Source organism: Typopeltis vanoorti, chromosome 16 (assembly GCF_054136105.1).
Source record: "Typopeltis vanoorti isolate ZY-2024b chromosome 16, IOZ_Tvanoo_1.0, whole genome shotgun sequence".
Classification (NCBI taxonomy): domain Eukaryota; kingdom Metazoa; phylum Arthropoda; class Arachnida; order Uropygi; family Thelyphonidae; genus Typopeltis; species Typopeltis vanoorti.
In genome coordinates, this window is record NC_143564.1 from 79874524 (window position 1) to 79900028 (window position 25505).

The window sequence follows — 25505 nt, forward strand, 5'->3', positions numbered from 1 at the left end:
GATTGGCTCAGCACGGGATAGAGGCAAGCCACAACATCCTCTGGTCCAAGACTTGCCTTCTACACAGATGTCACTATAAATCTGAATGCCTATTCAAAGAGAGTGCTGAGGCCTTACTTCAATGCCCTAACTTGAATCAAAATGACTGTATATTGTTATCAAAAATATGGGAAAAGTTTAATCAGGATAACACATTAATTAATATTTTTTTTTAAATTGAGACTTTTAATTCCTACATTAGTCTAATGTTATTTATAAATTAAGATTGAAATTGTGAATTGATACCTATAATGTAGTCATCACTGAAATTTTTCCTCTCTTCAATGCTTAACAATGTAACATCACGTGGCTCGTTCTACTTTTAAATGATCAATTGTTGGTATTCCACTTTGTTATGTTGTTAACATAGGAAGGTATTCCACCTTCCTATGTTGCCACTGAAGATAGTTTCAGACTGAAATATTTGGCAAATATTAAAATATTCTTGTGTTAACGTGTTTGTAATCCCTAATTATAATGTCACAAGTAGAATTTAATATTAATTTTTTACTTTGCTTCTAATATAGTCATATTTTTTTTAAACTTTCTCTGTACCATGACTTTTATATTTTTGTAACAAGCATAGAATAGCAGAATAGAAGCATCTATTGTCAATCCATAATAGCTTGACAGAACTGTCCATTTTTTTTGTTAGTGTTTATATTACTCTGATCATGTGATAAGATATCATTATGAAATGTTTCACATTCAATTATTTTTCCTTACATGATTTACGTATATGATAAGTTAATCATAAATGTATTCATTTGACTCTCTAACAGAACAGTTTGTCTATTTTCGTATTTAGTTTGCCTTCTTCACTAAAAATTGTGCCTCAATAGTTGAAATGTTTTACATATTCTAGAAGTCTAATCTTTAAAGGTACCTGTAGAATAACTATAAAATAACAAAATTACATGATAACAAAAGTTATTCCTATGTTTCCTAGATTTAAAGAGAGACTATTTGGTCTCCTGGACCTCATGCAATTTATACTCGCGTGTTTTCCCTTGATATGGAACCAACTTAAAGTGGCTAAAAGAGATTTACCATGTAATATTTAGCCTATTTGCAGGCTTATTATGGCATTTTCTACCTCAAGTATTGATGTGATTGAATACTGGAATATTTTCTGCCACTGATCTGTCAGTTCCTGTTTCATTCAGCAATATTTTAAAGTAACAGATATCTAGGAAATCTTTATCTTCAGTTTTCATTTAACCTTTATGATCTCTTATTCCTTTTACAGTATTCTTTCCTCCATTTCTGTGCTTTTTCTGTAACCATCCAGAACATTTTTCCCATATTCCTGATATTTTATTTTGTATTCTTACCATTATCTTCCCATGAGTTTTATGTAGCTGCTTTTACACTGGTTTACTTTATTTCATTTTTCTCTGTATTCTCTCAGAGCACGCTGATTTACTTGGTAGGAACTAGTAGTATGTTTTCTTTTTTTCCATGCCTGCCTCTTTAACTTCCTGAGTCTACTATGTCTATCTTTGTAGCTAGATAACTTCCACATTCTTCCCTGTAAGTATCAGGCATAGCTTTCTTCAGAGTATCCTAATTAGTCTCCAAGGATTGATTCTTGTCTTCAAACTCTCATTTTTTTTTCTGGAATTATATTTGTATATTTGAGTCTGCAGTTCTTCTCTGAAATCAGTTCAATTTTGATTCTTTTTAAAACTTGCTTACTCACTTTTCTTTTCAATGAGATATTCAGTTTTATCGTGCTCAAAACTAAATGGCAATCACTTCCTATTTCAAATCTACTCTCTACTTGTGCTCTTGATATTCCTTTTGAATTTGTGTGCATCTTTATGCTGAAACATGCTATTACTAATGATTAGTGCATATCCTGAATGAAATCCAGCAGGTACTTACCATTATTATTAGCTCGTTTCTCCAGATTGTCTAAAAATATTTCTGCATGCTTTGTATTCTTATCCACTTGTTATTGACATAGTGAAAAATATATTTTTCACTATGCCAATGACAAATGACTTTGCTGTGTTCCAGTATGTGCAAATAATGCACACATTGGAGTTTCCCCTGTATGCAGTACTTTTAATTTCTTCCTGATGTTAATCACATTCTATGGAGATAATAACTGTCTTAAAATAGACCATTTTTTTTTAAGTAATTTAATTCTTCAACAGAAAATTTTTGTTGTTGTTGTTGTTTTAGGTTTGTTTTTCTTATTTCTTTGAAAATTTAATTTTATTGTTTTTGATTATTTGCAGTTAAATCAGTTTAATTTTTAAGGAAAATAATTAAAATAGTGACAAGTGTGGACATCAATATGTGGTATTATGGACACATTTGCAATGTTATGTTGCATTTATATTTTGTAACTAAGTTTTACATCCACACTGATGGTTTAATTATATTGGAAACATTATGAGATAAAAACTATTTTTGTAAATCCAAATTATCATTTTTTTTTTTTTTCACTTCAGAATGAATTCTTCTAGTGAAGTGCCACAAGTAACAACAGGAGGAGGCCTCTTCTCTAGAGGATGCAAATTTCGATATAGGTAATAAATAAAAATCATATTCTCTGAATCATCATATTTAGTAACAGTTTGTTTTATCTTTAAATGCATAGAAAAGCATGGTGTTAAATTTGCTCTCACATTTTTTATAAAAAAAAAAAGAAAATTGTAGTTTTCATGAAAATGTATTGTTTAGAGCAGTGGTTGCCAACCTTTTCCCACTTGTTTACCCCTTGTAAACCTATTTCCATAAGTTGTACTCCTTGTTTTTAAAATAGCTGTTTTTAAATATGGACACTTTTGTTCAGTGCCTATCTTAATGTAAAATTGTTTGCTTGTTTTTCTGCCATTACTGATTATTTTTCATGTACCCCTGAATGGCCCAGCATGTATCCCGGGGGTACACTTACCCCTGATTGGGAACCAATGGTTTAGAGCAGTGGTTCCCAACCTTTTTCCACTTGTGTACCCCTTTTAAACCCATTTTTATAAATTGTACCCCTTGTTTTTAAAATAGCTGTTTTTAAATATGGACACTTTTGTTCAGTGCCTATCTTAATGTAAAATTGTTTACTTGTTTTTCTGCCATTACTGATTATTTTTCATGTACCCTTGAATAGCCCAGCACGTACTACCGATTGGGAACTGATGGTTTAGAGAATAGGGTGGAACATGTGGATGATGGATACTATTGTTGTAGGGTAGCACTCGTTCATATCTTTTAAGTAGCGCCAGCTGTAAGGCAATTCTGATGTCAAGGATTGCATTCTCATAAGTTCTCTGGTCAAATTTTTGAAACTTTCTAAGTTTTTACTTGTATCTGGCTTTGAAATAAGCTTGGATCTTTAATATCCCCTATTTCTATTTAATATTGAATTTAAATGCTGAAATAAAGCCAGGTGGCTTTTTCTTTGAAAATGTAGCATTTTTTTAATTAATAGTTTAAGAAAAAAGTTATGGAATTTGGGCGGTAGTGCTCATTTTGTGTTTAAAAGGTTTTATAAGATTAAAAAATTCTGAATTTCTGAGTTTTTGAGCTAAAGTTTCAATTTTAATTGTAAAAACTTAAATTTTTACAGTCTACACATATTTATAGTAGTTCATTATTGAAGACGTCCTGGTAAGTAATTTAAGCTAATGTAACCCTACAAATTCATAACAGTGATTGATGGTGTCAACAACACCAAGAAAGGAAAAAAATAATTTATTGGACTTTCTAATATTTTGCTGATTTTCTATCCAGCATCTTCAGAGCACAAATTATATTTGTTACAGCCACACATGCATTCAACTAAATTTAGAAACAATTCAGATTATAACCCAAATATTAATAAATTCAATAAATTATTTTTTCCTCTTTTGATGTGTATACCATAAAGCACTGTTATGAATAATTAATGACACTTAATCCTTTCTTCGTGTAACCTTTCAAAATTCAAACATTAATTCTAGATTTTTATAATTTCATTTTCTTCTAAGTTCTATCTTATGTCTCCTATTATTGTTTGCATTTGTACTTTTTAATGTGTTATTTTGTGTGCTTTATCTATGATTTGTGACAATGTATGAACATTGTGTCCTAAATCTACAGTTTCCCACCATTTCCTTTCTTCTATATCCCATGATTTCTTCTGTTTTATTTCCTGTAATTTTCTTTAGTTATATTTCCCACTGTTTTCTGTATCTGCTAGGAAATTCAGTTTGCTGTAGGGAAGGTTTTTCACCTTTTACGGTTGTAATTAGGCAAAACAGCATGGCATTTGTTGTGTGGGTCTTAGGCCAGGAGTTTTCCATACTTCATTATAGTGCATTATTTTCTTATAGTGGTGGTGTTCATTATATTGTGCATCTTCTGTAATACATAAAATTACTGAGCATGGAGTATGGAATCCAATTTAATGAAATTATAATAACAAAATTTATAATACTCCTAGCATTCATGTACAGACATAATAATCTACCTGCATGTTCTTTTGTATACTCTTGTCTGCAATCTGCATGACACAGTTGGACAACTTGCAGATCTCTGTTCTTCTCTAGTGCATTATGCATGTAGACATCTTTGCACATGTTTGATGGGTCTGCATCAGGCCGTTTTAAGATTGTCTCTATAAAAATTGTTTTTAAACTCTGAGTATTTAGTATTCACACAGCGGTTCAATTTCGATTGGTGCAATGACTTTTAACTATTTCTTTTAGAATCCGGAAAATCACTGACTCAAGACCAAATACAAAAAATATACACATTTTAATAAAACTAAAACAATATGTACACTTTAAATAAAATTACACAAAAAAAAATCAGCTAACGCCTTTTTATTACCATATAGGGAGTAGGTGAGGCCATTTAGCCCTATCTAACTTTTGGAGACTGAGTGGGCAGTTCAGTCTCCACTGGTACCCAATCAGAGATAGATGGCCCAAGGCTATCACTAATTAAGCAGCACATAGTGAAGAGTTGGCCCTGTGCTGAACATGTGCCACCATCTCATGGTCCCTAACCCAATATATTTAATGTCTGAAAAAACCCGCTTGCCCGTGCCAGAGATCGACTAACTCGGGAACCGGTCGAAAAAAGGCTTAGAAAAATTTCCTATAGTCGCCGACTAGATTCGAAAGTCTTCCTTCGTGTGGTCAAGCACTGTGGTGAGCAAATGCCACATCCATTGAGCTACACGGGCTCCTACAAAAATAACTGGATCCAAGGCTTTCCTAAATAAATCTACACTTTAGAGATTTTCTTATCCAAAAATATTAAAATCACCCATTCTCTGACTCATTCTATTACTGGATTGTTTAACATATACTTAATCACGTCTCCCAGACTAAACACCTTGTTTTCACAATAACAAAATGTTCATAGTCAGTTTCTTTGTTAGGGCCTTTTCATATAAACATTTCCTTCTTTTCCATGGGATCCTTTCTTATCACCCATATGTAGCATATAATATTATTCCTCTTGTCTATGAAGTATAAATACTCTGAATTCACTGAAGTATAAATACTCTTACTTCTTACAGTGTGTAAGAGGTAAGAGTATTACCTCTCAATTTCACACACAGTTTACTAATTTTTGTACTGGAGAAAGAAGTTTCTTCTACTACTTCATAAACAACAGATCCAAATAGAGCTCTTCATGTTAAACCACTTTTACCGTTTCAATTTCACCAATTCCTTTTTCCAATAGTCATCCGGTGTCCTTAAGACAGAAGATGCAACTTCACATTCAGCATTTCCTCGAACATTCTTTTAGAACGTTGACTGCAATATCTTCTTCATCATCATCATCATCAAATTCCTGCCATGTACCCTCAAGGGGTGTACAGGATATGATAGTACTACATGAAAAAAATTACATCATTATTAATTTCCTATCTACAATTTTCCTCCAAATCAGTCTGTTACTTGTCAAGACTCCAACATTATCAGATCTTATATTTCTATCATCTAAAGCATTTTGTACCGTATCAATCCACCTATATCTTGGTCTTCCTCTGGGTCGTTTTCCTGCCAACCTGGCAGAGAACACTTGTTTTGCTAATCTTTCCTCGCCCATTCTGTTTAAGTGACCATACCACCTAAGATTAGCTCTGCTAACGCATTCCTGGATGCTGACAATGTCAAGTTCTTTCCTAATATCCTCGTTTTTAATATGATATTGCCATTGATGCCATCTGTTCACGCCTATAATCTTTCTCAGGACTCTCATATCTGTGGTCTTTGGTCAAGTGTTTTACTTCTGACCCAGCTCTCAGATCCATAAGTTAAAACTGGTTTGAACACTGTCTTGTACACAGCTAATTTAGTGTTCCGACTGATTTCTCTCTTATTCCATATGAATTTATTCAATTGACTTCCCACCATACCAGCTTTGCTGATTCTGTTGTCTATTTCTATATTTAATTTACCATCTTCAGTAAAAATCGTACCTAAATAGCTGAAATGTTTTACTTGTTCCACAGGTTCTCCATTCACAACACAGTTGACATTTTCAATGATTCTGCCTATTTTCATTGTCTTTGTCTTTTTATTGCTGACCTTCATACCATATCTATTACAACAGCTATTCAATTTAGTCAGAGAATCTTGCAGATTTGAAGCAGATTTATTTAGAAGTATAACATCATCTGCATAAAGCAAAGAGCTGACATTAACATCTCCAATTTTGATATCATGTTTAATACCACTTTCCTTCATAATGTGATCCATATAGATAATGAATAACAGAGGGGATAATGTACATCCTTGTCTCACACCAGATTTAACATTAAACCATCTTCCTGTACTTCCTTCAATTCTAACTGCTGACTTACAACTCAAATAAAGACTAAGTATTCCCATATGCAATATCTTCTTTTATTTACTAAATAGTTGTTGGCAGTCTGAACTCCTCCAGTTTACCGACTCACAGCTCTATGATTCTTTTTCAGAATCTTCTAGTAATATTCTCCCAACTGTCATGTAAAACTAAAACTTCCTAAGAACAAAATTCTCTGGTCTGCATTCTTAAACTTCTATTATCTCTCTCTCTTGTTTTCCTTGTTACCCCGATACTGAACGCTCTATCTGTCAGTTCTCAATCATGCATCAAATTCCTCAGCAAGCATGCGCACTCCATGTAAATGGCAAGTGAGAAACTAGGTGTCATGACTGATACATTGTCTCCATTAGTATAATGAGAATGTCTTTTCGAAACACAACACTTAATAATTTTAAATTACAAAAAAAAGGATTGAAGGTAACATAATTATCAGAAACTAGTAAGTATGTCAAAATTTCAAATGATTTACATTTAATTTTGACAATAATAATATCAATAACGGGCACATTGCAAGTGCCGATATACGTGTTATGAAACTAATACTAATAATATATTAACATAAACAATTTGTAAAAATATTCATGTTTTTAAATCATTATTTTATAGGACTAACACGTAGTTGAAATCGTTCTCTCGTCGTAATCATTTCCATGATAAATGGAAATGTTAATTGCTAATTGTTGATTATTAGGTATTATAATAATGTTATCATTAACACATATCAATAGGCTGATCTACAGATGTGATTCATTTAGAGAACCTTTTTTTTTTTTCAAGAATAACTAGCTTGTAGTCCTCTAGAGAGAGAGGACATCCATACTTTATCCTTTGAGAGGAAGGTAATGTGCAGGCGAAATAGCTTATTCTTAAACAGAAAATTTCCTTTAATTTAAAATGAAAAGTTTTCATTTTAACTGTTTACACTGCAAGTGAGGTCTCTGATTAAGTATAGAGTCATGTATTGATCTTCTTAGTACTGAATAAGTTTTGTAGTGGCTTTCAACATCAAGAAGTGTGAATTTTGGTCAGTTTGTAATTACTTTCGAAGTGACTTAGTCTTGGTTTTATATAATACAATAGCTTTGGTTGCTTTGGCCATAATTCCAAACAAACAGACAAGCTTGCCTTCTTTGAATGCTGATGCCAAAAGACATCAGTGAATTTATTACTTAACATTGCTTGAAACTTGTTGACTAATGAGATGTGACACATTGCACCATATCCATTTCTTTGTCAAGGCTGCTGTTGAAGTTTCTGGCTGTGAAAACATGCTCTTGGTCAACGTCAGAAAGATTAACTTGTATAAATGTCACAATTTTAGCTGATTGAGCATTCTAGTGTGCTAACTAAATATTGAATACATAGTGTATTGAGATTTGGTGGTTCAAGGTTGAGTGTCCTTATGTACTTCTGTAATCAATTATAGTTTATGGGGGATGGGAGATTGATGATGGATACTTAAGCAGACATAATATTTCTTCCTCTGGTTAAAGATCAACTCACTGTGCAAGGCAGAGGCACATCCTCTCCTATTGATTAAGTAGCATTTACACTTGCATTTCTTAACCTTTCTTTTTACATTTTAGTTTGTAGTGTTGGCCCTGTAGCTGTGATATAAGTTCAGGGATTCTTGTCGTGTATTTGAGAGCTATCATTAATTCATGACGACAACTTTTCACTTTTTGTATTAAGGACATTTGCTTAGTGGTCAAGTGGTTGAAGTAGTTTCTTCATCCACTTAACTATTAAATGATTAAGTGGTTGATGAAACTGAGACCTATGTTTCTTCATTGGTAGGTGGCATGAAATGAATGGAATGCCATTACATTATTATTTTCTTTATTAAGCTGGGGTTCTGAATTAATAGAATTATGAGCGTAAGTTTAATACTATGTCTAGGAAGTACGACTTGTCTGCAATTCTTGATCACCCCTGTTGGAAGAGTTGCTGTTTACAGGCAATGTGCTGGGTGTTTCAAGTTATGGCTATCCTCTGTTGGCAGCATTCATTAGTGGGGTTTGGATATTTTTTGGTTCTGAGGTTTGATGCTTTTTTTTTTTTTTAACACTACTATTTCAGAGAGCTACCATACAGAACTAATCACTAGTCTGTTCTGTATGGCAACTCTGAAATAAGGATCTCTGTTCCCGTTCTGTTCAAAATACAGGGACACGTTTCCAATGTGCCCCACTAGAAACATTGATAAGACAGGTATTAATCTTATTTTTCCCACTTTCGATCCTTTCATCACGCTATTTCCGGTTTTGTTCGTTCTCTCAATTTTGTTTCCTTCTGCCATATTCGCCTCACATTCATTCTTTTTACCATCCATTATGGTTTTCAAATCACTAGTTTTGTTTTTCAATGCTTAACAATTTTTTTGTCTTTCTTTCACACCATGTTTATCTTTCGAACGAGCACTCATTCTTTCCACAACATTCTCGCTACTAACACTTTCTGTCATCAAATTCATATTAGCACTCATTAAATCCTCGTTCAGCTCACACTTCGCACATACCCTCCTTCCATCAGCCCTAAATGGCCACAAATCATCTATGTAATCAAAAGAATACATGTAGCATACCTCGCACTTCACGAAACAACTGAAGTCTAAGTTAAAATCATGCACTGACAAAGTCTCCACCATCTTTCCTCTGCCGATTACTTCTCCAAGGGCCAAAAACAACGAATTTGTAATCAAGATTAAGCAAACTATCCCACACACTAATAGTACTAGTAGCACACAACTTTTATAGCAGCTCTTACTCAAACAATCACTCATATACAATTAATTATTTCAAGAATAACTTATCTGAATCCGGAGCACTTCTCACGTTCCACCGCTACTGTTGCCTCATTGTTTCTAGTTATGTATATGTATATAACTTTTCTAATATCTCTGATGGTGTAAGTCTGATGACTTATGAAACTTGTAGAGTTACATTTGTTTATTTTATTATCTAAAAACATATGGTTGTCTTCAATACTGGAATCTTTCTACAGAATTGCTAAACCACAGAAGTTTACGTATTCATTAAGATTTATTTATTGATATTTATAAGGATGCATTGTTTTGAAATTGCACAAAATATGACAGCATAAATCATTTTTGCATGACCATCATCATATGATATGCTTCCTCAGGGAATGTACAGGATGCTATGATAAGTACTACATGATAAGGTCGCCTCATTGCTAACTTCCTATCAACTGTTTTCCTCCAAATTAATCTGTTATCTGTAAGGGCTCCAATATTATTTGATCTTATATTTCATTCTAAACATTTCTTGCAGTATCAATCCACCTAGACATTGGTCTTCCTCTTTGTCTTTTTCATCTATCCCAGCAACAAATACCTGTTTTGCTAACCGTATTTCCTTCACGTTTCTTTTTTATTTCTTTCAGTTTCCTTCATGATATCCTAATGTTAAATATGATTCTGCCATTGATGCCATCTGTTCACCATAATCTTTCTCAGAATGCTCATAATCTGTAGTCTCCAGTCCACAAGTTAAAATTTGTTTAAATACTGTCTTGAATACAGCTAGTCTATAGGTTCCTGATTCAGAAGGTAGATGATATTTTTGCCAGTTATAGTCTGTGTCTCTTTATTGCTGATTTTCATACCAAATTTATTACAGTAATTATTCATTTTAGTTAGGGAATGCTAAAGACATTACTAGATTTACTTAACAACATAAAATCAAGTAAACTTGAATAAATCGCACATTGAACACTCAGTAATGAAATTCCTCTGTGACTCTCACATTCATTGTTATTTTCCTTCTTATAGACAGGTACTATAAGAGCTCAGTCAGTTGGAATTGGACCCCTCTGATGATAGCTTCTGAATTAGGCAGTTTAGCCATTGTAAGACTTTTATACTTCCATATTTGAGCATTTCTGGTTGACTATCAAGTACTCTAGCTTTTTATCATATTTCAGGTTTTTAATGGCTTTAAAAACCTGAAATATGATATATACTTCTGATTGAATTCCTCTGGAATATTTTCTACAACTGTTCTATCGCTTCTTGTTTCAATTAGCAATCTTTCAAAAATACTTATTCCAGACATCTAAAATATCTTTCTCTTCAGTTTTCACATCACCTTTGTCATCTCTTATTCCTTTTATGGTATTCTTTCCTCCATTTCTAAGCTTTTTCAAAAGCTTCCAGAACATTTTACCACTTTCCTGATATTTATTCTCTATGTTCTTACCAGTCTTTCTTCTCACAATTTTAGTTACTTTTATGCATTACTTTACTTTCTTACATTTTGCTCTGTATTCTCTCTTAGTACATGCTTTGATTTACTTGCTAGGAACTTTCAATATGCTTTTATTATTATTTTTTTTTTATTTTATTTTATTTTTTTTACTGCTTCTTTAACTTTCTGAGTTCTGATTTTTCCAGTTCTTGAAGGCAACCTCACTACGCCTCACTGGTTGAATCATGCAGTGTTTTCTTTAGCATCTACCACTGAATCTCCAAAGGTTGGTTTTGCCAAGTTAAAGTTGCCAAGAAATTATGTTTTTGTTTAATTCTTTATCCAAGTGAAATCACACAAAGTTTGCATGTATAGTATCCTCACAACTAGGCTACTTGTATATATAGGGCTAATGACTTCACATTAATTGCCTCACTGGTTGAATCATGCAGTGTTTTCTTTAGCATCTGCCACTGATCTCCATGGGTTGGTTTTGGCAAGTTATTTTGTTTTTGTTTAATTCTTTATCCAATTGCAATCACACAAAGTTTGCATGTGAAGTATCTTCACAAGGGGCTAATGACTATACATTAATTGCCTTGGTATTCAATAATTCAAGTACACATCCTCTCAGGAGCCTCCATAGCTCAGTCTGTTTAGACGAAGCTCTTTGGTTGGAAAGATCTGGGTTTGATTCCCGTCCATGATGATGAACTTTTATCAGGTCTTTTCGACTAAAAGTGAGTTAGCTGGTCTCTTACAGAGGTGGAGGATTTTTTAATTCTGGAAATTTAGGTTTTTCGTCCCTCAAAACAGCCAAACCAGTCATGTGAACACATTGCTACAGATGTAAAAATGTTCCTTGTTTCATTGCCTTCCTTGTCCTACTGTAAGTAGGACAAGGAAGGCAATGAAACCACCTTGTACCATAATCAGTTCCCTAGACTCAACCTACTCTAAGGTTGAGGACAGAACACACACATCCTTTCAGACGTGTATGCATTATGGGAAGGACCACCATCCAGACCAGTTTTTACCTTTATTGAAGTACTGTTGAAGTGAGGAATACCTCTCCAAAAGCTCTAAGTGATTTACAAAATCACTCTAAATCTCATTTAATGACTTGAAAGGATTACTATTAAACTCATCACGTCTGACCCGAATTATGCCAGAGTCAAAAAAAACTAATCATTGGCTCCACCCACTGGAAGGCATAAACCTGCCATTGAGGCAGAGCCACTGTACTCCCCATGAAGAAAGCCCAACATCAGAGCATGACCCAGAAGAAATACCAAGGTTGCAGAAAGTTTTTTCATTTGGTTATAAATTAAAGTTGCCAAGAAATTATATTTTTGTTTAATCCTTTATTAATGTAAGCAAACGAAGTTTGCACATGAATATTTTTAAAGTTGGTACTTGTTTTCAAACTCTTTATTTTTTCTTGAATAATGTTCATGTATAAACATTCTTTCATTGCTATTTAAAACTTTCTTAAACACCTTTCTTTTCAGTATGATATTCTGTTTTATCCTGTATAAAACTAAATGGTGATCACTTCCTATTTGAAATCCACTCTTGTGTCTTCTCTTCCTGTGAATTTGCACATCGTTATACTGGAACATGATATTAGTGATGACTAGTTCATGTCCTGAACAGAATTCAGCAGGTGCTGACCATGATTATTAGTTTTGCTCTTTTCTCCAGAATTTTCCAATAATCTGAGACGAGAGCTGTTTCTAATTACTCAAATTTTTTCACTTTCTTAGTAGAATCTTCTGTGGGACTGTAGCCACAAAAATCCTCATTGTTTAATTCCCCATTTTGATATTTGCCCACATTATTCTGATTAATATTGTCTGCCATTCAAGAATATCCTTTATCCTCATATGTAGTGTTCAACACTATAGTTACTCCTTTCTTTGCCTGACCATTATCGACTGAATATAACATTTTGTATCTGATATTCAGAAGAATCTCACCTGTTTTTGTGTTTCTTTAACACCTATTATGTCAACCTGGCACTTCTCCAATTGTTCTGCCTGTTCTACTTCTTTTCTATTGATGTTCTTATATTAATCATGAAATTGTTGAATTCTGCTTATGTTCAGTGAGAATTTGTCCAGATAACTGACTTTTTGTTGTTTGTCCTGGTTTCCCTGACAGAAACGGGGGGAACTTGGTTAATTGACCAGTGCTCCATCAGGAAGGAAGGAACATCTGTCATGTTGATTTTATTTTGGTTTAGGTCAATACAGTTTGATCAGCTATTATGAAAATTATCAGTTCATTCTCATTTGTTTGGTATCTAGATAGATACATGTTTATAGAGATGCACCATGAGAAGATGAGGATTGTTCATTAAGGTAGAAGCCCAGTCAGTTCTCCACATTTCTTTAAAAAAAAAAAGTGCTGGTCTCCTTACAGTTTTCTAGCTTTGACCCTTAAGTGATCTCTCACCGCACTGTATATCTTTTATGTATAATTCTTTTACAAATAATCAGATTGCACTCTTTAGCTTTCTTCTTTTATATATTTTTTGAATTAGTAATAATTTTTCTATCTACTAATACTAAATAACCTGATCTAAACTTTGTCTAAATCTAAATTTTTGTATTTTGGACGAAACAAGGATGGGCTGGCAATTTGGGATTTAGCTGACCAAATTGTATTCTTATTGGCTTAAACCAAAATACAAAAATGATGGTACAACATTACAGAATTTAATGCAAGTTTGCAAGATTCCCTGACTGAATTGAATTACTGTTCTAATAGATATTGAAGGTCAGCATTAAAAAGACAAAGACAATGAAAATAGGTAGAATTGTTGAAAATGTCAACTGTGTTGTGAACGGGGAGGGGAACCTTTGGAACAAGTAAAACATTTCAGCTACTTAGGCATGATTTTTAGTGAAGATGGTAAATTAAATATGGAAATAGACAACAGAATCAACAAAGCTGGAATGGTAGGGAATTATTTGAATAAATTCATATGGAATAAGAGAGAAATTAGTCGGAACACTAAATTAGGTATATACAAGACAGTGTTCAAACCAGTTTTAACTTATGGATCTGAGAGCTGGATCAGAAGTAAAGCACTTGACCAAAGACTAGAGACTGCAGATATGAAAGTCCAGAGAAAGATTAGGGCATGAACAGATGACATCAACGGCATTATCATATTAAAAATTATGATATTAGGAAAGAACTTGGCATTGTCAGCATGCAGGAATGTGTTAGCAGAGCTAATCTCAGGTGGTATGGTCACTTATACAGAATGGGCGAGGAAAGATTAGCAAAACAAGTGTTCTCTGCCAGGTTAGCAGGAAAACAACCCAGAGGAAGACCAAGATATAGATGGATCGATACGATAAAAAGTGCCTCAGATGATAGAAATATAAGATCTGATAATGTTGGAGTCTTGACAAGTAACAGACTGATTTGGAGGAAAATTGTAGATAGGAAGTTAGTAATGATGTAAATTTTTCATGTAGTACTATTATATCCTGTACACCCCTTGAGGGTACATGGCAGGAATTTGATGATGATGAGAATTTCCCAAACTTTTGGAGTGAGAGACAACCATTCCAGTTTAAATTAGGTTGTTGTAGCAGGGCTTCAGAACTCTCTGTGAAAAGACATTCATATTTAAAACTGCTTCTATAAAGGAGGTGAGCCTTGTTTAGGCTCAGTGGCAATTGTGCAAGACCACACTTTTGAGGGTTAAGGTATTAAGTATTTCCAACATAGTATTGGGGTTTGCTAATCCCTTTTTTCACACAAGAGACTGTTTGTCCAAGGTATGCTAATTACATTCACAAGGAATTTGTTAAACACCAGCTAGAGACAGAGTTTTGTGGTAAGTAACAGATTAGACATTTTTATGATAAGAAAAGTATTACATGAAATTGCATTTCCCAAATGTAAATGGTTGGCCAAGTGGTTAGCGTATCTGCTCTCCAGCCATAAGGCTACGGGTTCGAATCCCGCCGTGGGCATGGATGTTTATGATTGTCTGTGAAAGTACTAGTGGTGGTAGTCGGCGGTAGATGGCATTGGTGTTAGATGATGAAGGTTGAGGGAGTAGTGAGACAAAGAGTTAGAGTAGATGCCCTCCCTCGATGAGTCTTTGGACTCCCTGAAGGTGTGATATAATAATAATAATAATAATAATAATAATAAAAATGCCAGAAATCTCTGGAATAGGGATCTGCATTCTGTTGCAGTATTCTTGAGTGCAGGAGCCTGTTAACTGTTGAATGAGAATTGGGTTGTAGCCATTTCAATCTGTTTAAAACTTAATGGTGAGAAGTTCTTGTAGTAGGGATGAAGAATAAAATGATATATGCTCTATTAATTAAGAAGTTTACAATGATTTTCTTGGAGTATGATGAGCAGATAGCGTCCGTAGCTCAGTCAACATAGATGAAGCCCTTTGGCTAGTAAGACCTGGGTTCAATTCCCATCGGTGATGTGAGGAACCTTTATCTGGTCTCTTTCAACTAAAGGTGAGTTAGCCAGTCTCATATGGAGATGGGGAGGGTTCATCTGGAAACTCGGATTTTTCGTTCCCCAGAACAGACAAACTGTCCCGTGAACATACGCATCTACAGACATAGGATACACCAGGATGAATAGGGCTAACCACCTTATCCTCAATAGGGTAGCAGTTAAATGTAGAAAGATTGTCAAGACCGCAAGGCAAAAAAGAAGGGAAGGAATAAGAATAAGATGATGAGCAGCACTTTGATGTATATAGAAGCCAGTAAAGGTATGTTTCTGACATACACTGATTGTCAAAGTACCAGAAGCCTGCATCAAATAAACAGCCTACATCCATGTATGTTGTTCACTGTGGAAAAGGAGAGTTCTGGAAGTTTACCCTTCTTTATCATCTTGCTTAACCGACACTACCTCTGGTACTTTAACAGCCAGTATATATCACATGCCTACCTTTACTGGCAGATATATATATCCAAGTTATGCTCATTGTACCTACCAGGAAATTCAAGTTGTCAAATCTTCAATTAATAGGGCAAATAACAATTGTTCTTCACCATTACAAGAGAATCTCATTATTAAAACTTAATGGAATCAAATGACAACCCTTGTCGTATTCAGTCCTACAATAGAACATTGGGTTCCTGTCCCATATGCTTTTGGCATTTTCAAGCCTATAGCCAGAATCTTGGAGATTCACTCGATATCTGCTTATTTTCCTGTCAACAAAATTTCTAATCTCTTATCAACTACCAGATTCTTTGTGAATGTGATCTAACATAATCTGGACAGCAGGCCATTCTATGGAAAAAAGAATTAGCAAAAATCACTACGACATAGAATTCCTTAAATGTCAAAAATCTGGTCTTGCACACCATTGAGACCAAATATGGTAAGTATATCCTTTCAAATGATGAATTTTTTTCAAAGAAAGTTATAAAGCCCTGTTAGACTAGACATATTAATGATTGTCTTTCTGTATCTCAGAATTTTGGAGATTCTCATCTAGTGTAAATATATGAAATCATTTTTTAATAATTAGATTCTTAGCATGCATAATCAGTTGCTGTTAATTGTTGTATTTGCTTTATATTTTGTCTCTTTGAATTGAATTGTATTCCTAGGAAGCAATATTCCTTTTTTTTCACTTGTTTCACATATCCACAACAACCACACACACAAAAAAAAATTGATTTCTGATTTCTGAGGGTTTTTGAGTCCTTTTCACTATTAATTAATTAGTTCAAAAATCAAAGCTGTAATTTTATTTATTTCATTTATTTTTATTTTTTTACACCGACTAGTGGTCGTGTTGAAAAGGAAGTTGTAGAAGATATGAAGAACATTAAGAGAGAGCCACCACTTTTTCAACGTACCCTTACTAGACCACCCTCTTTCAGACAAAAAATAGTTGACAATTATCCCGGTACACCTTCTACCTCACCTCAGGGAATTGAAACTGGTGAGTACAGAAAAAAAAATTTAAAGTGATAGAATTCTCATTATGAAATGGCTTTAGATTGGTTTGAATAATCTTAATTTATAAATAATTTTCCACCTAAAATAATGCATGTACGATATTAATTAGCATATAAAATATGTTTTTATTAGATCAACAATTTCTACATTTATATGAACAACTTTCTCAGGATCTTGAGGCATCACTTGACAACTATGAATATAAGAAATTAAATTGATTACACTTAATATTCATAAAAATTAAAATATAAATCCATAGAACAAGAATGATATTCCTCTTTTGGTTGTCTGAAAGCACCCAACTTAAGTATCATAGTGCAGGCACATTGCTAGTAAGTTTAATATCTTGTCTCTCATAACCCTTGCAAAATAGATAAAATATAATGTGATGTTTTGATTGTAGCAAAATTATTCTGACTTCCTGTATTCTGGTTTCCTCACAAAAGATAGCTATCTGAAAAAATCTGAGAAGCACTAAATTATTATAAGTATATTCATCACTTCCTTTTAAATAAATCAAATCTGACTTGAAGAACCTAAGAAATGTGTGTATATTACCATCATTATGACAAGTTAGGACTAGCAGACCATGTGTTGGACATCCAGGATTAAATAGATAAAAACCACAATATTACATAAAACTTAATGAAACTATTTTTCAAGTCGGCATCAGAATAATACATTCACTAAATCTCAATAATTATTATTTTTAATACACTCCCACTCACCTACAAACATTTTTAAACATATAGTATATTAGCCATTAATGGGCTAAGAGAATTTTTTATTAATTTTTTTTAATATAATTTGAAAACCCTGCTCTAGGAATCAAGCATGAAACTTTTTTCAAGTCACCTCAAGCCTCTAATAAGCAGGGCAGTGGTCTCACACTGGACACTGAAATTCTTCCACCTAATGACATTCACAAATGCATGTGACACAATTCGAACCAAATGTTAGACAGTAGGTATGCCACTGACTTAATGAACCAGACCAGCAATTATGGCTCATTAATCTATCAAAATTAAAATTTTATGACCAACTTCAGTTCAACAACTGTATCATTATTGAATTCCTGATATACACCCTCAAGGGGTGTACAGGATATGATAGTAGTACATGAAAAATTACATCATTCCTAACTTCCTATCTACAGTTTTCCTCCAAATCAGTCTGTTACCTGTCAAGACTCCAACATTATCATTTCTTATATTTCTATCTTCTAAGGCACTTTTTACTGTATCAATCCACCTATATCTTGGTCTTCCTCGGGGGTCTTTTTTCCTATAAACCTGGCAGAGAACACTTGTTTTGCTAATCTTTCCTTTCCCATTCTGTTTAAGTGACCTGAGATTAGCTCTGCTAACACATTCCTGGATGCTGACAATGCCAAATTCTTTCCTAATATCATCATTTTTAAATATGATAATGCCATCTGTTCATGGCCCTAATCTTTCTCAGGACTGTCATATCTGCGGTCTCTAGTCAAGTCAAGTATTTTATTCAGACCCAACTCTCAGATCCATAAGTTAAAATTGACTTGAATACTGTCTCGTATACAGCTAATTTAGTGTTCCATCTAATTTCTCTCTTATTCCATATAAATTTATTCAGTTGACTGCCTATTATACCAGCTTTGTTGATTCTGTTGTCTGTTTCCATATTTAATTTACCATCTACACTAAAAATCGTGCTAAGTAGCTGAAATATTTTACTTCTTCTATAGGTTTTCCATTCACAATGCAGTTGATATTTTCAATGTTACTGCCTATTTTCATTGTCTTTGTCTTGTTATTGCTGACCTTCATACCATATCTACTACAACAGTTATTCAATTTATTCAGGGAATCTTGCAGACTTGTAGCAGATTTATTTAGAAGTATAACATCGTCTGCATAAAGCAAAGAACTGATATTAACATCTCCAATTTTGATATCAGGTTTAATACCACTTTCCTTCATAATGTGATCCATATAGATAATGAATAACATAGGGGATAATGTACATCCTTGTCTGACACCAGATTTAACATTAAACCACCTTCCTGTACTTCCTTCAATTCTAACTGCTGACTTACAACTCAAATAAACACTAGGTATTGCATGATATAATGCCCCAATGACACCACATAACTGTAGTGTTTTGAATACCTTCTCTCTTGGCACCTTGTCATATGCCTTTTCCAGATCGACAAAACTTTTGTTATATTCCCATGATTTCTCAACTATCTGTCATAAAGTGAAAATCAGATCCTGACAGCCGCTATTTGGCCTGAATCCAGCTTGTTCTTCACGAAGCTTTTCTTCCACAATTCTTCTCAACCGTTTCTCAAGTATACTTCCATAAATCTTACCAGGAGCACTCAGTAGGGAAATACCTCTGTAATTCTCACATTCAGTTTTATTTCCCTTTTTATATATGGGTACTATGAGAGCTCTACTCCAATCATCTGGAATTCGTCCTTCTGTCCAGGCCTTCTGAAAGGCTTACAGTGCAGCCACTGTAAGCCTTTATACCTCCATATTTGAGCATTTCTGGTCGAATATCATCTACCTGCTGCCTTTTCACATTTCATGCTTTTGATGGTTTTTCTACTTCAAGTATGAATATGCATGCCTGGTCAGTATTTTTTACCACTGTGCTGTCATCACTGCTTCTTCCATTTAGCAATTTTTCGAAGTAATTACTCCATACTTCAATGATATCTTTTTCTCCTGTTTCCATGTCACCTTTATTATCTCTAATTCAACAACTGTCAAGTACTTTACAACTGTTCAACAACTGTAAAGTACTTGCAATCTATCCTTAGAAGGCATCTTGGTAAGACATTACCTTTTTTATCAGTTCTAGTTTCAAATTGTTTCCACAATTAAAGTTCACCGTTACCATCTTGCATTTTTTGACAACATTTTGTTTGTTTGTTTGTGTGTGGATGGAGTTTTGCCACTCGTTTGGAGAGAATTCAATAAAGAAGTGACAGCTCCATTGGCCTGTCTTTTCAATGAGATTCTAGCCATGCGATGGTGCCTAAGGAGTGAAAGGAAGGTAAGATAATGCCATTGCATGAAGGTGGTTGTAGAATGGAAGTGTTAACTTATAGAGCAGTTTGTATTTCATCAGTAGTTGTTAAAATTGTGGAGAAATTAGTGAGGGATCATTTACGACATTCGGCAGATGAAGGTAATTATCTGTGAGTGTTAGCATGGATTTGTTAAGGGTTGCTCTTGTTTTGGTAATCAGATTGCCTTTTATAATACAGTAGTGAGAAGGGTAGATGAAGGAAAGACATAGTCTGCCATATTTTTGGATTTTACGAAGGCATTTGTCAGATACCACATGATAAGCTGATATTTAAGCTACAGCACATGGGTTTAGAACAGGTTAGTGAATTGGATTGAGGATTGACTTTCTGATAGTCATTGGAGAATTATGTGCGAGGGAGCAGTATCAAGGAGGCAGAAGGTTTCGAGTGAGGTCCCACAGGGCTCAGACTGGGGCCTGTATTGTTTTACCTTTATATCAGTGACATTTGGGATACATCGATGACAGACTGCACTCTCTGTTGGAGGAAGGCAAGGGATCTTGCAGTGATGATTGATAGAAACCTGAAATTCAGGGAACATATTGCAAAGGTGGTGAAGATAACTTACAGGATTGCTGCAATATTGAAGTAGAGTAGAGATGAAAGAGTTGTCATTCCATTGTATAAAGCCCTGACCAGACCTGGACTATTTGGCTCAATTTGGTCTCCAAGATTTGAAGGGAAGGAATACATTAACCTCAGAAAGAGTGCAGAGGAAGATGACAAAAATGATATCAGGACTGTACAATGTTAGTTTTTGTACATACAAAAATATTTTGGGAAAATTTGGAGAAAAGAGCAAAGCTAATAATAATGGCAAATATCTGTTGGATTTCTGCTCAGGACATGGACTGGTTATTACTAACACCATGTTCCAACATAAAAATGTGCACAAATTCACTTGGAGAGAAGAGGCAAGGAATAAGTAAAGTCTCATTGACTATGTTATTGTTGATAGTGATGTTTTCTCCCTGGTGCAGGACACCAGAGTGTACAGAGGATTTGAAATTGGAGGCGATCACTACTTAGTTTTGAGCAGGATAAAATTGAATTTCATATTGAAAAGAATAACTGTAAACTAATATAAACAAAGATTATTGAAGAAAAAATGAGAGAGTTTGAGAACAGGCACCAAACCTTGGAGATTCAGTGGCAAGCCTTGAAGAAAATCCTGCTTGATTCAGCCAGAGAGGCATGTGGCAAGGTTGTCTGCAAGGATAGAAAAATCAGGACTCCATGGTGGACACAGGAAGTTAAAGAGACAGTAAAAGAAAGAAGAAACCGTATCAAGCATTCCTGGCAAATAAGTCAGCTTGTGTTCTTAGAGAATATAGAGACAAATATAAGAAAGCTAAACACTGTGTAAAACTAGCTAAACAAAAGTCATAGGAGGACTTTGGCAAGAACATAGAAAATAAATATCAAGAAGGTGGCAAAATATTCTGGAGGTTGTTGAAGAAGTTTAGGAATGGAGGAAAGAATGCTGTAAAAGGATTTAGAGATGATAAAGGTGAACATGAAAACTGGAGAAAAAGATATCCTTGAAGTATGGAGTAATTACTTTGAAAAACTGCAAAATGAAACAAGCAGTGAGGACAGCACAGTGGTAAAAAAACACTGACCAGGCATGCAGTCAGGAATACATATCCATACTTGAAGTAGAAAAAGCCATCAAAGACTTGAAATGTGGAAAGGCAGCAGGAGTAGATGATATTCGACCAGAAATGCTGAAGTATGGTGGTATAAGAGTCTTACAGTGGCTGCACTGCATAGTTCAGAAAGCCTGGACAGAGGGACGAATTCCCGATGATTGGAGTAGAGCTCTCATAGTACCCATATATAAAAAGGGAAATAAAACTGAATGTGAGAATTACAGAGGTATTTCCCTACTGAGTGTTCCTGGCAAGATCTATGCCAGTATACTTGAGAAACGGTTGAGAAGAATTGTGGAAGAAAAGCTTGGTGAAGAACAAGCTGGATTCAGGCCAAATAGAGGCTGTCAGGATCAGATCTTCACTTTACGACAAATAGTTGAGAAATCATGGGAATATAACAAAGATCTATATTTAAGTTTTGTCAATCTGGAAAAGGCATATGACAAGGGCCAAGAGAGAAGCTATTCGATACGCTACAATTATATGGTGTCAATCGGGCATTATATCAAGTTATATTTAGTCTTTATTTGAGTTGTAAGTCAACAGTTAGAATTGACAGAAGTACAGGAAGATGGTTTCATGTTAAATCTGGTGTGAGACAAGGATGCACATTATCCTCTCTCTTATTCATTATCTATATGGATCACATTATGAAGGAAAGTTGTATTAAACCTGATATTAAAATTGGAGCTGTTAATCTCAGCTTTATGCGGATGATGTTATACTTCTAAATAAATCCACTACAAGTCTGCAAGATTCCCTGACTAAATTGAATAAATGTTGTAATAGATATGGTATGAAGGTCAGCAATAAAAAGACAAAGACAATGAAAATGTCAACTGCGTTGTGAACGGAGAACCTGTGGAACAAGTGAAACATTTCACCTACTTAGGCATGATTTTTAGTGAAGATGGTAAATTAAATATGGAAATAGACAACAGAATCAACAAAGCTGGTATGGTGGGAAGTCAATTGAATAAATTCATATTGAATAAGAGAGAAATTAGTCGGAACACTAAATTAGCTGTATACAAGACAGTGTTCAAACCAGTTTTAACTTATGGATCTGAGAGCTGGGTCAGAATTAAAACACTTGACCAAAGACTAGAGACCACAGATATAAGAGTCCTGAGAAAGATTAGAGGCGTGAACAGATGACATCGATGGCAATATCATATTAAAAACGAGGATATTAGGAAAGAACTTGATATTGTCAGCATCCAGGAATGTGTTGGAAGAGCTAATCTCAGGTGGTATGGTCAATTAAACAGAATGGGCAAGGAAAGATTAGCAAAACAAGTGTTCTCTACCAGGTTGGCAGAAAACAACCCAGAGGAAGACCAAGAAATAGGTGGATTAATATGATACAAAGTGCCTTAGACGATAGAATGTAAGATCTGATAATGTTGGAGTCTTGCAAGTTGTAGATAGGAAGTTAGTAATGATGTAAATTTTTCATGTAGTACTATCATATCCTGTACACCCCCTTGAAGGTACATGGCAGGAATTTGATGATGATGTCAATGTTAGTTATGAGGATAGAGTGAGGAAATGTGGACTGCAAAGTTTGGTAGATAGGAGAAGAAGTGGTATGATTGAGACATTTAAACTGTTTAGATGTACTCATACTGGCCAATGATTTAGAAACTTTTAGTTAAAATGGTGTTGGACTTCTTTTAGTGACTGACAATACTGATCCTCTTCAATTCCCTGTGCATAGCTCAGTGAGATGCAGATCTGGAGCAGCCTTTGTTTAGTGCTTCAGTCATTTGCTGCACACAGGAAGTTCTGTTTGTCTGTACAAGTCTTCTCAAATGACGGTGATTTCATTCCTGACAGGCTGTCTTAGATTCACAGTTACACCTTTTAAACAAGCAATACGGGTTATTTTTTCACTGATTAAACACCTGAGATATCTCATATTTCGAAAAACCAGTCAGCTCTGCTGTTTTCAAAATTGTGACTCCATTCAGATGGGCACCCACAATAAGCCCTTAATCAAACACTGAAAGAGCCTTTGTTTTTTCCATTGTGATGAGCAGTATTGACCATTAATGACTAGCTGCATTCTTAAATAGTTGCCTAGGACATGTGGTGATGCATGTAACCAGTATTTTGCATATACACTGCATAAGTAACATTTATGTACATCTGCATGAGCATTTCTAATTCAGTGGCCAGTATGTGGTGTTCATTGGCAGTTCTCTTGTTTGGTGGAATAAGGTGAAGGAGCAAGAACAAGGGGCCATCCCTGAAAGTTGCAAAAGGAGGTTATGAAGAATGTTTTCCTTACATGAAAGTTGATTGAACTGTGGAATGCATTTCCCGTAGGGTGGTGAGAGCACAAGCAGCAAATGAGTTCAAGGAGTGGTATTGACTGTGTTTTCTAGGACGAGTCTTGTGACTCCATGAAGGTCCTGAATCATAATAATAATATTCAATTTGTCATATTCAATAAAAATTATGCTTCAGAGCTAAAATGTGCTGTGCACATGCACAAAATTTTTGCTATCAGAATTTCTTAATTTACAATCAATAATTTTTTCACATACTATAAAAATAAATTGTGATAAATCATATCTTTCATTTACTTTATCTAGTTGTTTCTCCAGTATCTCTCTAATATTACTTATTCCATTCCATTGTAATACAATCTAATTAGCCTGCACCATGTCTGTTTTATTTTTGTTAAAACGCTCCAAGCACTGTTCAGAGATTTTCATGTGAGTGGGTTTTTGATCTGCTGTGAGCAAGCGTGGCACCCATCATGTGCAAAGCTTTTTCATATTGATTCAGCAAGTTGCAGAGGCATATTTGTTTAGAGTGTGTCTACTGTCTAGACAGTGCAGTTTGCATGAACTTGCATAAATGGTGATGGATTTTTGCACCTACATGAATTTAGACAAATTAATTTAGTTTCACAATTTTACAAGTTATAACCAGATGGAAAAACAAAGGGCAACATGAGAAATATTACATCAGCACACACACATCGGGTTTGAGACTGGAAACTTACATAAAATGTTTTTCATATGCACGTGGGCCAGCAAAAATTAGAGGGAGCATTGACTGCTGAGAATGTTTTTTATATTAATCCCACACAAAGCTTTTTCATATTGATTCTTCATGCAAAATATATCCTACACATTCTTTTGAAATGCGTGAAATTGCTGAGACTATAGTCTCAGCAATTTCACGCACTTTGACTCACCGGTCATCCAATACCAAACTTGTACTTGATCAATGATTTCTGGTGTTGTTACACTTTTTGGATGTCCTTCACGTGGATCATCTTCAAGCCTGGTATGGCCACGTTTAAACTTTGCAGACCATTTCTCAATTGTTGAAAACAAAGGAGAAGAGTGCCCATAAACTTTTATGAACTTCGAATGAATTCTTTTGGCGTTAAACCTTCTTTTACAAAGAATTTTATAACCACACGATATTTAATTTTATGCATTTCAAGGGATACAGACAGCTGTATAAAACAAACTACTTGATAGAATGACTTGCAATTTCACATGGATGCTTATGACAGATGTACCAACTTAGAAAAAAAATCTTGTCGATAGTGTTGCAATCTATGGTCGAGGCTGAGAACTTTTCAGACCACTCTCGTATATATACATGCACACACACATATAGCTTTGATGTAGTTTTTAACCTCAAGTTAGTAGTATTAACAGTTGACCAAATTTGTGATTCTTACTGTGTGGATTGTAACTG

At 34.5% G+C, this 25505-nt stretch overlaps 1 protein-coding gene across 1 annotated transcript in view; it reads left to right on the forward strand.

The window, feature by feature from the left end:
• Frmd5 (FERM domain containing) overlaps positions 1-25505 on the forward strand; it is a 501610-nt gene that overhangs the window by 458277 nt on the left and 17828 nt on the right. The window contains exons 13-14 of the mRNA XM_090406270.1: positions 2502-2579; positions 16868-17025. Coding sequence (XP_090262396.1) covers positions 2502-2579; positions 16868-17025 — 236 coding nt within the window. The remainder of the gene's footprint in view (positions 1-2501; positions 2580-16867; positions 17026-25505) is intronic.